Source organism: Muscardinus avellanarius, assembly GCF_963383645.1.
Source record: "Muscardinus avellanarius genome assembly, chromosome: 16".
Taxonomy (NCBI): domain Eukaryota; kingdom Metazoa; phylum Chordata; class Mammalia; order Rodentia; family Gliridae; genus Muscardinus; species Muscardinus avellanarius.
This window is the reverse complement of record NC_137802.1, coordinates 53,270,745-53,284,756: the sequence shown is the minus strand read 5'-3', so window position 1 is coordinate 53,284,756 and position 14,012 is coordinate 53,270,745. Positions and strand designations below refer to the sequence as shown.

Here is a 14,012-nt window from a genome sequence, read left to right as displayed (position 1 = left end):
AACTCATAATTGGCACACAAAAAATTAATTAGTTCAACAACTGAACTATACTAAGTGTTGGCAAGGATGTGCAGCTACAAGAGCTCACACTTATGGGTCAAAGTGTCAACTATTCTGAAAGCTTAGAAAACAATTTGGAAACTGGTGCAATGGTACATGCCTGTAATCCCAGTATTTGGGAGGCTGAGGTAGGAGGATCAAAGTTTGAGGCTAGCCTGGACAACTTAGCAAGACCCTGTCTTAAAATAAAAAATACAAGCTGGGCATGGTGGTGCACGCTTGTAATCCAGCGCTTGGGAAGTTGAGACAGGAGGATGACACAGGTTCGAAGCCAGCCTCAGCTACTCAGTGAGGCTCTCAGCAACTTAGTGAGACTCTGTTTCCAAATAAAATATAAAATAGGTCTGGGAGAGGCCGGACATGGTGGCACACTGTTGTAATCCCAGCATTTGGGAGGCTGAGACCAGGGTATCACAGTTCGCGGACAGCCTCAGCTACTTAGTGAGGCCCTCTGCAACTCAGTGAGACCCGGTTTCAAAATAAAGAATAAAAAATAGGGCAGGGGTGTAGCTCAGAGGTTGAATGCCCCTGGGATCCATCCCCAGACCCTCAAAAAAAAAAAAAAAGGTCTGGGAGTATAGCCCAGAGGTAGAAAAGCCCCTAGGTTCCACCCCCAGTCCCACCAAAATAAATAAATAAATAAATAAATAAATAAATAAATAAAATACAAAATACAGAGCCAGAGACGGACATGGTGGTGCTCGCTTGTAATCCCAGCGCTTGAGAGGCTGAGACAGAAGGATCACACAGGTTCGAAGCCAGCCTCAGCTACTTAGCGAGGCTCTCAGCAACTTAGTGAGACCCTGTTTCCAAATAAAGTATAAAATAGGTCTGGGAGTATAGCCTGGGTTCCACCCCCAGTAGCACCAAAAAAAAAAAAAAAAAAAAAAAGAGCCAGGTATGGTGGCACATGCATATAATCCCAAATTACAAATTACTCAGTAGCCGGGTGTGGTGGCGCACGCTTGTAATCCCAGAGCTGGGGAGACTGAGACAGGAGGATCGCACAGGTTTGAAGCCAGCCTCAGCTACTTAGCGGGCTCTCAGCAACTTAGTGAGACCCTGTTTCCAAATAAAGTATAAAAAATAGGTCTGGGAGTAGAGCCCGGAGTTAGAAAGCCTCTGGATTCCATCCCCAGTACCACCAAAAAAAAAAAAAAAAAAAAATTACTCAGTAAATTTTTATGAATTAAAAAAAAACATTTTGTAATAAAGATGAACAAGCCGGGCATGGAGGTGCACACTTGTAATCCTAGAACTTGGGAAGCTGAGACAGAAAGATCACAGGTTTAGGACAGCCTCAGCAAATATAAGACTTTCAACCTAGCAAGACCCTGTTTCAAAATCAAAATAAAGGCTGGGCGTGGTGGCGCATGCTTGTAATCCCTGCGCTTGGGAGGAGGAGACAGGAGGATCGTGCTGGTTTGGAGCCAGCCTCGCTGGCTTAAGAGACCCTGTTTCCAAATAAAAATTATAAAAATAGGTCTGGGAGTGTAGCCCGTGGGAGTGTATCCCAGAGGTAGAAGGGCTTCCAGGAACCTCAGTACCACCAATAAATAAATAAATAAATAAATAAATAAATAAATAAATAAATAAATAAATAAATAAAATGGGACTGGGGATGTAGATTGGAGGTAGAATGCCCATGGGTTCAGTCCCCAGTACCACAGAAAGAAAGAAAGAAAGAAAGAAAGAAAGAAAGAAAGAAAGAAAGAAAGAAAGAAAGAACCCATAAGCAACTTATATACCTATCAAAAGTAAAATAGGTAGATCATAGTAAATTTATATTTCCACAGTAATGAAAAGGAGCAAAATACAACTATAAATATCAACCAAAAAAAGGGGCTATAGCTCAGCAGTAAAATGCTTGCCTAGCATGCATAAGGCTCTGGGTTGGATTCTCCAGCATCACAAAAAATAAATAAATAAATAAATAAATAAATAAATAAATAAATAATATCTAGCCAGCATGGCAGCGCACGCTTGTAATCCCAGCATTTGGGAGGCTGAGACAAGAGGATGCAGTTCACAAACAGCCTCAGCTACTTAGTGAGGCCCTCTGCAACTCAGTGAGATACTGTTTCAAAATAAAGAATAAAAAATAGGGCTGAGGGTGTAGCTCATCCCCAATATTGTAAAAAAAAATTAATAAAATACAATGTTTAGGTAGATATGCAGATGCCAAAACTCTTTAAAAAAAAAAAAAGCTAGTGAATAATTAACACAAAATTTAGGATGGTGGTCACCTTCAAAAGTAATGAGGAGCCGGGCGTGGTGGTACACACTTGTAATTCCAGTACTTGGGAGGCTGAGACAGGAGAATCCCACAGGTTCGAAGCCAGCCTCAGAAACTTAGTGAGACCCTGTTTCCAAATAAAATAAAATATAGGTCTGGGAGTATAACCCGAAAATAGAAAACCTCTGGGTTTCACCCCCAGTACCACCAAAAAAAAAAAAAAAAAAAAAGTAATGAGGAGAGCTGGGCGTGGTGGCGCACGCTTGTAATCCCAGTACTTGGGAGGCAGAGACAGGATGATCCGGGTTCGCAGCCAGCCTCAGCTGCTTAGTGCAGCCCTCTGCAACTTAGTGAGACTGTTTCAAAATAAAGAATAAAAAAATTGGGCTGGGGGTATAGCTCGGAGGTAGATTTATGCCCCTGGGTTCAATCCCCAGTGCCATAATAATAATGATGATGATGATGATGATAGGACTGAGGGTATAGTTCAGAGGTAGAATCCCCCAGATTCAACATCCCCAGTACTACAAAAGAAGAAAAAAAAAAAAGAAAGAAAGAAATTCAAAGGGGTGGAGGGCATGCAGTGGCTTCAGAGGTGCCAATAAAGTTCTACTTCCTAATCTGGGTAGTGGGCACATAGGTGCTCACTTGTTATATAAATTACTTATATTGTATCATAACATTGACTTCACAATTTTAAAAAATCATTACTAGGCTAAGAGTTGTTTCCAGGGCAACTCAAAATAATCTCAGTGGATCTAGGATTTTTAAATTATTAAGATTATGAGATCAAATTTGCTCCCAAAAATATAATTACAACTTTTTAGACTCTGAAAACTTATTATGAACAAGAAATAAGAAATATAACAATAGATAAATGTGTGTTAGACAGCCAGACATAGCACATTCCTGTAATCCCAGTTCTTAGGAGGCTGAGACAGAGGATCACAGGTCTGAAGCCAGCCTCAGCAACTTAGCAAGACTCTCAACAGCCTAGGCTGACCTTGTTTCAAAACAAAAAATAAAAAGGCTGTGGTGTAACTCGCAGGTACAATGCCCCTAGATGCAATCTCCAGCGGCCCAAAAATAAAACGTGTCAGACAAATGACCTCCTTGCTCCTATCTACAGACGAGTGCTGAGACCCAAGGAACAAACGATTACCAGTTACTGAGTTTAAGTACAAACAGCCCAGTCCGATAATTCCACTTGCCAGTTATCCTCCCCATCCATATCCTGCTCGATCCACGTGGCTACTTACCTTCTTCATCATCCACCTTAGGAAGAATGCCAGTCTCTTCATCAAAGTCTGGAAACTCCTCTTTGGAAAGAACATTGGCAGCAATCATCTAGCCAAAAAACAGAAGGCAGCACGTGACTGGCTGCCATCAACACTCCTCCTTTCTAGGAGTTAATCACCGTGAATTCATGCAGGAAACCGAGGTGGTTTTTTTTTTCCTCCCTCGACCCAGGATGTCAGAGCCTCAAATGTCACATATGCCAAACCTGGGAGCTCTGCAACACGTGCTGAAGACGGGCTCAGAGGTGTCACCCTCAGGAAGCTCCCTGTGCCCTCCCTTATTTCTGGAACACTCTGAACACTTATGTGATGCGTAACCCTCTCTAGTTATTTCTTTAGCTCTGTCTCCTCCACTGGACTTTGAGCTCCTCAAGACTAGGAACCACGAAATCACTGTCTTTGTAGCCCCAGCACTTAACAGTGTTTGACACACTGTGGTTCTAATGTTTACTGAAGAATGAGGAAATCTATAACGAAGAGGTAGATGGCAAGTCCATATGCCAGACTCTACCCTAAGAGTTTCAACTCTTACTTGCTTGATTCCCACAGCTGATGGGCCCAGTTTTATAGATGAGGGCACTGAGGCACAAAGAGGTAGAATAACTTGATCACACAACAGCAAAGCGGCCAGGAGTCACTCCAGGCACCGTGGTCCGGGGCGCCCGTCCTAACCATCCCGCTAAGCGCTGACTCTGTGGACATGAGAGTCAATGGCCCCACCTGTTTGATCTCCCACTTCTCTGGGTCAGAGATGCGGGTGAGGCGCTTGCGCTCCAGTGAGTCATCCTCTACTTCAGGGGCGCTGACGAGGGAGAGGTGGGTGGGTCTATCGGGATTCCTCATCGAGGTCTCCTCGTTGGTCTCCCCAACCAGATTCCGCCGTCGATTCGGGTTTAGATCTTCTCCAGTCTCTTGATCCACATCCTAGGATACAACAGTGAGGAGATAACTCACTTGCTGTCTTCTTACAATCCCTTGGGCATCAGATGTAGAAAAAGCCTGCACATGTCGCCTACCTTCATGCTCAGACTGGTCTTGGTCCCGGTGAAGGACAGCACTTTGACCTTGACCCTCTGGCCTTTGCTCACCACATCAGCAACATTGGCCACACGGCCTTCCCTCCGGAGTTCAGAGATGTGCACCAGGCCTTCCCACCGCTTCCTGAGAGAGAATCAGACACATCTGGATAAAATTCTTTTATCATCTGGACACAACTTGCATAGAATTCTTTTCCCAAAGCAATTTCTACCCTTTTTGGAAATGAACAAAAAAGTAAATGGTCGCGGGGCTTGATGGCGCACACCTGTAATCCCAGTACTTGGGAGGCTGAGACAGAAGGATCCAGGTTCGTGGCTGCCTCAGCTACTTAGTGAGGCCCTCTGCAACTTAGTGAGACCATTTCAAAATAAAGAATAAAAAATCGGGCTGGGGGTGTAGCTCAGGCTGGGGGTGTAGCTCAGAGGTAAAATGCCCTTGGGGGTCAATCCCCAGCACCACACACACACACACACACACAAAAGAAAATAGTCTTAAGCCCAAGCAGAAAGTACCAAGAAGGTAGAATTATCCTCCTTCAGAGAAAAAATACTGGATAGGGGAGGAGGGAGAAAGACACAAATTCTCATCTGTTTTAATCAGCAAAGGGCAAATCTCCTGATGATAAAGGAAGGAATAAATGGATGTGGGGCATTAGCAAAGAAGAGGAAAAGTCAAGGGCCAGGAAATAGCTCAGTGGCAGAGTGCTTGCCTAGCATGCATAAGGACCTGGGTTAAATTCTCAGCAACCTAAAAAAAAAAAAAAAAAAGCCAATTTCTAAAAACTTAGTATAGATGATTAACATTTTCTGTGTTGGGGGGGGTACTGGGATGAAACCCAGGGGCATTTTCCCTCTGAGCTACACCCCCAGCCCTATTTTTTATTATTTTGAAACAGGGTCTCACTGAGTTGCCTAAGTAGCTGAGGCTGTCCTCAAACTGCAATCCTCCCATCTCAGCCTCCCAAATGCTGGGATTACAAGCATGACCACCACACCCTACCTTGATTAACATGTTATTGATCATATTTTTTTTTATTTTTTGTGGTACTGGGGATGGAACCCAGGGGCTTTCTACCTCTGGGCTATACTCCCAGACCTACTCTATGTTTTATTTAGAAACAGGTCTCACTAAGTTGCTGAGAGCCTAAGCAGCTGAGGTTGCTTTGAACCTGTGTGATCCTCCTGTCTCAGCCTCCCAAGTACAGGGATTACAAGCATGTGCCACCACACCCAGTTCATCATAACTTCTTTTTTTTTTTTTTTGTGGGTCTGGGGATGGAACCCAGGGGCATTTTACCTCCGAGCTACAGCCCCTGCCCTACTTTTTATTCTTTATTTTGAAACCGGGTCTCACTGAGCTGCAGAGGGCCTCACTAAGTAGCTGCAGAGGGCTGTCCGCGAACCACGATCCTCCGGTCTCAGTCTCCCGAATGCTGGGATTACAAGTGTGCGCCACCACGCCCAGCTTGATCATAACTTCTTAAAATGTGAAAACTGCTAACAATAAAAGACATTCTGGTGTGAAGGAACCCAAAGCATCGACTACTACCTTAGTCCTTCCAGCTGAACAAAGCATCCGAACTGCATGATGCTGGTAACTTTGCCATTGTAAATGTCCCCGATGGCAGGCTCTTCAGGGGGAGGGCGGTCCACATGCTTATCCCGCCACCTGTCCAGATTCCTCTCTCCATACTTGTCCCGGTCCTTGCGGTCTTTGGGGGGACTCTGACTCCTGCTCCTGGACCGATATCTAGACTTCCCTTTATTCCTCTCCCGGGTCCTGGAATGTGATGGAGAGCGGGATCGGTGTCTCCGCCTATGGTCTCTGTCTCGCTCTCTGTCTCGCTCTCTGTCACGGTCACGGTCTCGATCTCGGCTCCGACTCCGCTTCTTCTTTTTTGTCCTGTCCCTAACAAATCAATAAGTACCTGTTTGAAAAAGAAACCAGCCAATTTCATCTTTGCATCCCTAAACACCCAGCACACTGCCATACAAACGGCAGGCAGCCACTAACTTCTAAACTGAATTAGTTTCAATGACTATGACGTTCCTCCTACAAGCCAAGAAAGGATCAAGCCACAGACAGCCTCTTTCAACCCTGAATTCTATCTCCTGAACATCTTAGCATCTATTGCACAAATACTCTTATGGAAAAATGAAAAGAGATACAAGAATAGGATACAGGAATATTCCAGATTCTGCAAATTCGTGGCTGATCCACCAAGTTTACTGTTACTGATCATAGTATCTTAAACTTCCGAAGGACAAGACACTAAGGGACAAACCGATGCTCAGTGTCTCTCTGCTTCTCCTGGCCTGCTGCGCTGGGCATTAAGGCTTCCAGTTCTTTCAAGACATCCACAGCGACCTTCACATCATCCTCATCCAGCATGGTCTGCAGGGGCAGAGGTCAGCAAGGTAAGGAGAGGAGGAAATACAACCACACAAGAATCAGCACACAGTTCAGCTCTATCTGCAAATCCCACAACCTCTACATCACTAGCAATTTATATAAAGAAAGCAGAAGACAGAGATTTCCAACATGAATGGAGACAGAGGCGGAAGAATGCAAGGCCAGATGTGGTGACACACATTTATAATCACAGCAACTTGGGAGGCAGAGATAGGAGGACCCTAAGTTTAAGAGTAGCTTTGGCAATTCAACGAGACCTTGTCTCAAAATAAAAAATAAAAAGGGCAGGGAATGTAGCTCAATGGTAGAGTGCCCCTGAGTTCAACCACCAGTGACAGCAAGACAAAAAGAGGCATGCAAGGGATGATTCCAACTAGAACCTAGATGCTGAACATTTTAAGAGGCCGTCTCTCTCTGGATTCTCTTCCTCATTCCCTCCTGCCTTATGACTCTCTGTAGCTGTCATTCACCAGTAGCTATGTGTATATATAAGTTCTGCATCTGCAGATTCAACCAACTGCAGATCAAATATATCTGGAAAGGCCAGGTGTGGTGGGGCACACTTGTAATCCCAGTACTTGGGAGGCTAAAACAGGAGGGTCACGGGTTCATAGCCAGCCTCAGCTACTTAGTGAGGCCCTCGCAACTTAGTGAGACCCTGTTTCGAAATAAAGAATAAAAATTAGGGCTGGGGGTGTAGCTTGGAGGCAGAATGCCCCTGGGTTCCATCCAATCCCCAGTACCAGTATCACCAAAAATAAACAAACAAACTAATAAATAAATTATTTGGAGAAGCTGAACACAGTAACACACACCTGTAATCCCGATTCTTGGAAGGCTGAGACAGGAGGATTGCATATTTAAGGCCAGCCTCAGCAATTTAGCAAGACTCTGTTTCAAAATAAAAAGGGCTGGGGTATAGCTCAGTGATAGAATACCTCCCAGGACCCCCAAACACACACACACAATTTCATCTGCAGAAAAATTTCCCCTTTATATGATTCCCTAAACAATACAGCGTAACAATGATTTACCTAACACACTGTATTTAGTAATCTAGAAATTACTTAGGGGATGTGGGAGGATGGGTGCAAGTTGTAGGCAAATACTTTACCATTTTCTTTTTTGTTTGTTTGGTTTTGTTTTTTGGTGGTACTGGGGTTCCTGGAAGCCCTTCTACACCCGGGCTACACTCCCAGACCTATTTTATATTTTTATTTGGAAACAGGGTCTCTTAAACCAGCGCGGCTGGCTTCGAACCTGCGCGATCCTCCTGTCTCCGCCTCCTAAGCGCGGGGATTACAAGCGTGCGCCACCACGCCCGGCTACTTTACCATTTTCTATAAGGGACTTGAGCATCCCCAGATTTTGGTACCCAACAGGGGAGGAGGAGGGAGCGTCTCGGAACCAACCCCCGACAGATACCAAGGGAAGAGTATGTTTATTTACTTATTATCTATCCCTTCCTCACTCCTTAACATGTTTATGTCCTGTTCTCTACCTCAACACTAGGCTATGATCTGCAAAAAGACAGAAATTCTTACCTGTTCTCTTTACTACTGTTTGTCTGGTACTTTTTTTTTTTTTTTGGTGGTACTAGGGGTGGAACCCAGAGGCTTTCTACTTCCGGGCTATACTCCCAGACCTATTTTATATTTTATTTGGAAACAGGGTCTCTAAGTTGCTGAGAGCCTCACTAAGTAGCTGAGGCTGGCTTCGAACCTGCGCGATCCTCCTGTCTCAGCCTCCCAAGCGCGGAGATTACAAGCGTGCGCCACCACGCCCGGCTATCTGGTATTTAAACAGTAAGGACAATGAATACTTGCTAAAATGAAGTTGAAAAACTAAAACACCTCCGAAAATTAGGCCTTCTAAGGCAGTGGAGCAGAAGTCTAATTTCACGCCTCAGGCGTTTGTTTCATAACCTTATCTCATACGTACTACATACCCCTGGCCACTGCTTCCCACAATTCCCAAGCTCACTCCTCTTGACTATCATTCTCTGAAGCCTCGGACACTATTACATGAACAGTGCATGCTCGGGGAGGGGTCAATGCTTTCACTTTGAAAAACATGGGACAACAAAGGCAAATCGAAAGGCAACAAAATTATTAGTGAGACAAAGAAAAGAAGTGAAAGGTACACGGTTATCGTAGACTTTCTCAAGACGGTATCAGTACCCGAACAGAAGGGTTGTCTGGCTGGCAAAGGCCTGGGAAGAGTTCCTTCAGCTTTTCTTTTTCGGTTTTGGGTTTAATGACTGGATCTTAATTCATGTAGGAGCATGAAGGGATTAAAAAAAAGAGAGATACATTTAATACATTTAATATTATTACCAGTTAGCAAATAACTTCTACATTAGGTTTTCGTAAAACTGAAGAGGAACATGGCGTGACTGCAAACCCCTCGACCGACTCCTGGGCGTGGCGGCTGCGCCAGTGCCCACTTGTTGTCTTTTCGTTTTGTCTTAAGTCCTCTGGACTTTTTTTTACGAGAACATTTACTTACTCCGCAGCTCCTGAGAAGCAAGCAAAAGCAACTGCAGGATGTTCACAATCTAAACCGTCCCGGAGGCCAAAGCTGGCCGAAAGCTTTGCTCACCTTTGCTAGTAGAAGGCTTTGTTGGCGGTCGCATGGTTTGTATGAGACGTAGAAGGTTACTAATAAGAGAATCCTTTGAAAAGAAACACAGAACAAAAATGGTCAGACCCCGAATTAGTGATTAAATAAACTTACAAAAGGGAAAAGGCCCCGGGTGTGGTGATACATTCTTGTAATCCCAGCTACTCAGAAAGCTGAGGGAGGAATATCACAAGTTCCAGGCCAACCTGGGCAACTTAACAAGACCCTACCTCAAAGTAAAAAGAAATGAAGCCAGCATGGTAGTGCACACCTGTAATCCCAGTGCCTCGGGAGGCTGAGCCAGGAGGATCACAAGTTTGAGGCCAGCCAGAGCAACTTAGCAAGATCCTATTTCAAAATTAAAATAAAGGGGGGGCTGGGGGATGTAGCTCAGTGGTAGAGTCCCACTGGATTCGATCCCAGTACATACACATACACACACACACACACACACACACACACACACACACACACGCAGGAAACAAAAGGGAAAAGAAAGAGAAACAAAAGAAAAAGGGAAAAGGCTAAGAATGCCCTTCGGTGGGGGCTGATTATGGCCTTGAATTCAGCTGATTGGAACAAATGAAGCACAGAATGTCAACCCAGGTACAACATGAAGCAGCTTCTGGAAAACTGATGTTTAGAACTCCTTGGGGGGAAAAAGTTATTTAGTTCCCTTCAACCATTTTATTTCTCACTGTTTACAATTACCTTCAAAACCTAGACTCTTGGTTCTCACTTCCTGATTCGCAGAACAAGAATGTAAACATCCACAAAGACTTAATGATGGAAATCCTACCAAGTTTTCTACAAGGTATCACAGGAAATCGATTGCCTCACCGCTTCTTCATAGCATGAAAACATTACACTCTGAATGGCTTACTGAATTGGTATATACAAACTGTCTTCTTCCCACATCCAAATACTACATTAAATCCTCCCAAAACTTAAATAGTGACATTAAAACAAAAAGTCTCCAGATATACGTACCGTGAATTCTGCACCATTTTTGACCAGAGAAGACTTAAAAGTATCAAAGGTGGTATTTTTTTCTGCAAGACTGATCACAAATTCAGCTGCAAATGAGAAAAGGAATTAAGAGTGAAGACTTGAGCAAGAAATTAGTTTTAAGTATGCTGAAACAAAACTAATTAGGTTATCTAACAGTCATAAAAACCAAAGACCATCATCTAGTAAGGTTTAAAAAAAAAGAAAGAAAATTTAGAGGGCTGAAATGATCCATGTATATTCTGGTAAAATTTTATAAGTGAAAAGATATTACTACAAAATGCCTCAACCAAACCCTCGAGTGCATTTAAACTAGGAAGACAGCTGGACATGTTGGCACATGCTGTAATTCAAGTACTTAGAAGGCTGAGACAGGAGGAGCACAGGTTTGTGGCCAGCCTCAGCTAATTACTGAGACCCTGTTTCAAAATAAAAAATAAAAAATAAAAACAGGGATGGGGGATAGCTCGGAGGTAGAATGCCCGAGTTCAATCCTCAACACGGGGAGAGAAAAAAAAAAAAAAACAAAAACCTAGGAAGACATATTTTCTCTAGATTGTTAAACCTTCTTGCAAAACTATTAGCTGAGCACACTACCACATACACTGTAAATGCAGCAATGGACAAGAGCAGGAGCCCATGCACACAGACACAGACACAGAGACGCAGAGGAGAGTGCTTTCTAAGGTTTCTGGGGGACAGACTCAGTCTATGTAAGACTCAGGCAAGTATAAGGAGATACAGTCTCTGAGTTGATCAAAGACTTAGCCCCCACCCTCAATTTTTCTCCACAAACCTGCTTAGTGCTTGAAACTTTTAATGTGATAGTTATTTATTAATCAAGAGACGTAGCCAAGCGTGGTAGTGCATGCTTGTAATCCCAGTCCTTGGTAGGCTGAGACAGGAGGATAACAGGTTTACGGCTAGCCTCAGCTACTTAGGCCCTCCACAACTTAGTGAGACCCTGTTTCAAAAAAAAAAAAAAAAAAAAAAAGCCAGGTGTGGTGGTGCACACTTGTAATCCCAGCATTCAGGAGACTAATTTTTTTTTAATTAAAAAAAAAAAAAAGGATTTAATGAGAGGGCTGAGGGTGTAGCTCAGAGGCAGAATGCCTCTGGGTTCAATCCCCAGTATCTATCTATTTCTCTTTCTCTCTCTCTTTCTTTCTCTCTCTCTCTCTCTCTCTCTCTCTCTCTCTCTCACACACACACACACACACACACACACACACACACACACACACACACAAATTAATAAAGTGACTTTCAGGAAAGAAGTACATTTTACCAAGTTGAGTGTGGTGGTACATGTCTGTAATCCCAGTACTTGGGAGAATGAGATAGGAGGATCACAGGTTCTCGGCCAGCCTCAGCTACTTTGTAAGGCCCTCTGCAACTTAATGAGACTGTATTTTGTGTTTCAAAATAAAGACTAAACAATAGGGCTGAGGGGTGTAGCTCAGAAATAGAATGCCCCTGGGTTCAATCCCCAGTACGGCAAAAAAAAAAAAAAAAAAAAAAAAAATACCCCTGAGGGGTATTGCTAAGAGACTCAACTTAGTGAGCTCTCCCTACCCACCTTTATATTTTGGTGGTGGTGATGGGAATCAAACTCAGGGCCTCACTCACATTTTACCACTGACGTATGTATAGCCCTCCCTAAGCCCTCTCGTTACGTGCCCCTTCCCACCATCTCTCCATTTGATGACGTCCCTGGTTCTTTTAGGAAGTAGATGACATTCTCACTCTTCTTCCTACCATCATGCCCTAAACCCATGTACAACTAGAACCATATTCTTCAGTTACAACAGCTGAAGCATCCCTGTATCTACCAAAAGCATTCTCTCAGCTGGGTGTGTGGTGCTCCACTCGCCTGCCAACCCAGTACTTGAGGCTAAGACAGGAGGATCACAGGTTCAAGGCCAGCCTCAGGAACTTAGCAAAGCCCTCCGCAACTTGATGATTCCGTTTTAAAAAAATAAAATAAAATAGAGCTGAGGGTGTAGCTCAGAGGCAGAATGCCCTTGGGTTCAATTCCCAGTACCACAAAAAGGGGGAAGGGTGCGGGCTAGGGTAGCTCCAAAGTAGAATGCCCTTGGGTTCAAACCTAGTACTACAAAAGAAGGAAAGAATAAATAAATAAATAAAGGGGTGGGGGTGTAGTTCAGAGGTAGAATGTCCCTGAGTTCAATTCCCAGTATCAAAAGGAAAAGGGGGGGGGGAGGCAATCCCTCTACACATGCCTTGATTTTTCCTTTTAACTTTCTTAAGGACTCCACCTGCTTATGGCATTAGCTCTGGGACCCTAGCCTTTTCAAATTTTTCAGTTTGGGTCCCCTGAATGTAGTCTGCCTCCAAGAGACTAATGATTGGTGACTGAGACATCATCAAGAATGCAATTCAGGGCCCTGCGTGGTGGCGCTCGCTTGTAATCCCTGCGCTTCGCTTCGGAGGCTGAAAGGAGGATCACACAGGTTCGAAGCCAGCCTCAGCTACGTAGTGAGGCTCTCAGCAACTTGGTGAGACCCTGTTTCCAAATATAAAATAGGTCTGGGAGTATAACCCAGAGGTAGAAAGCCTCTGGGCTCCACCCCAGTAACACCAAAAAAAAAAAAAAAAAAAAAAATCAAAGCACAGATATTGACTATTATCTCAGAGTGGCAACCAATAAATACCAACCATAATTACCACCATCACCACTGAGGCTGCTCTGTTGTTGCTGCTGCTGCTGCTGCTGGTTAATTACTTGGGGCTGGGGAGGGGGAATAATCAAGCCGAGATGGCCTCCCCAGGCTTCACTGACAGCTTTGAGAAATGGTTTCTAACAACTGGGCCTGGAGGGCTCTCAAGCAGAGGCCACGGCCACAAGTCTCCTGGTCCCAAGTCTCTAGTGTGGACTCACACGGACTCACACACTCGACCCATCAGCCACCTCCGTCCTGCTTCCCTTCACCCCAACCCGGAGACCTCCGGGACTTCCTCCGACTCACCTAGATCTTTGTCGTTGATCCCCAAGTGATTGTCCAGCTCGGTGCAAACCTTCGACACCAACGACAGATACTCGAGCTTGGCGAGTTCTTCCGCGGGGCCGGGGTCCGAGCCGGCTAGGAATCCCGCCGCGGCCACCGCCACAGCCATGGCTGCAGCCTCCCCCGGCCTCCTTCCGGTCGGCTGGCGCCGGAAGCTGCGGAGGTCGCGCTGCAGCTTTCACTTCCGGGTCGGCGCACGGCTCTTGTTTACTATAAATTGAAACCACAGACTGGACCATAGAGATCAGAGAGGAAGTTCTTACAGAAGGGCCGGAAAGAGTGGGTTACGCCGCACGCCGAACAGCGCCC

General features: G+C 44.7%; 1 protein-coding gene across 2 annotated transcripts in view; it reads right to left on the bottom strand.

Moving 5' to 3' along the window:
• Positions 1-13,812, bottom strand: part of DHX8 (DEAH-box helicase 8) — a gene marked incomplete at both ends in the record, with an annotated part of 38,915 nt that extends 25,103 nt beyond the window's left edge. The window contains 9 exons of one of the 2 annotated variants that reach the window (XM_080713236.1): positions 3,556-3,643; positions 4,315-4,518; positions 4,611-4,755; positions 6,181-6,540; positions 6,917-7,026; positions 9,225-9,310; positions 9,646-9,718; positions 10,657-10,742; positions 13,665-13,812. In XM_080713236.1, coding sequence (XP_080569362.1) covers positions 3,556-3,643; positions 4,315-4,518; positions 4,611-4,755; positions 6,181-6,540; positions 6,917-7,026; positions 9,225-9,310; positions 9,646-9,718; positions 10,657-10,742; positions 13,665-13,812 — 1,300 coding nt within the window. The remainder of the gene's footprint in view (positions 1-3,555; positions 3,644-4,314; positions 4,519-4,610; positions 4,756-6,180; positions 6,541-6,916; positions 7,027-9,224; positions 9,311-9,645; positions 9,719-10,656; positions 10,743-13,664) is intronic. The other variant, XM_080713237.1, reaches the window with a different exon arrangement.
• Between the last annotated feature and the right edge of the window lie 200 nt (positions 13,813-14,012).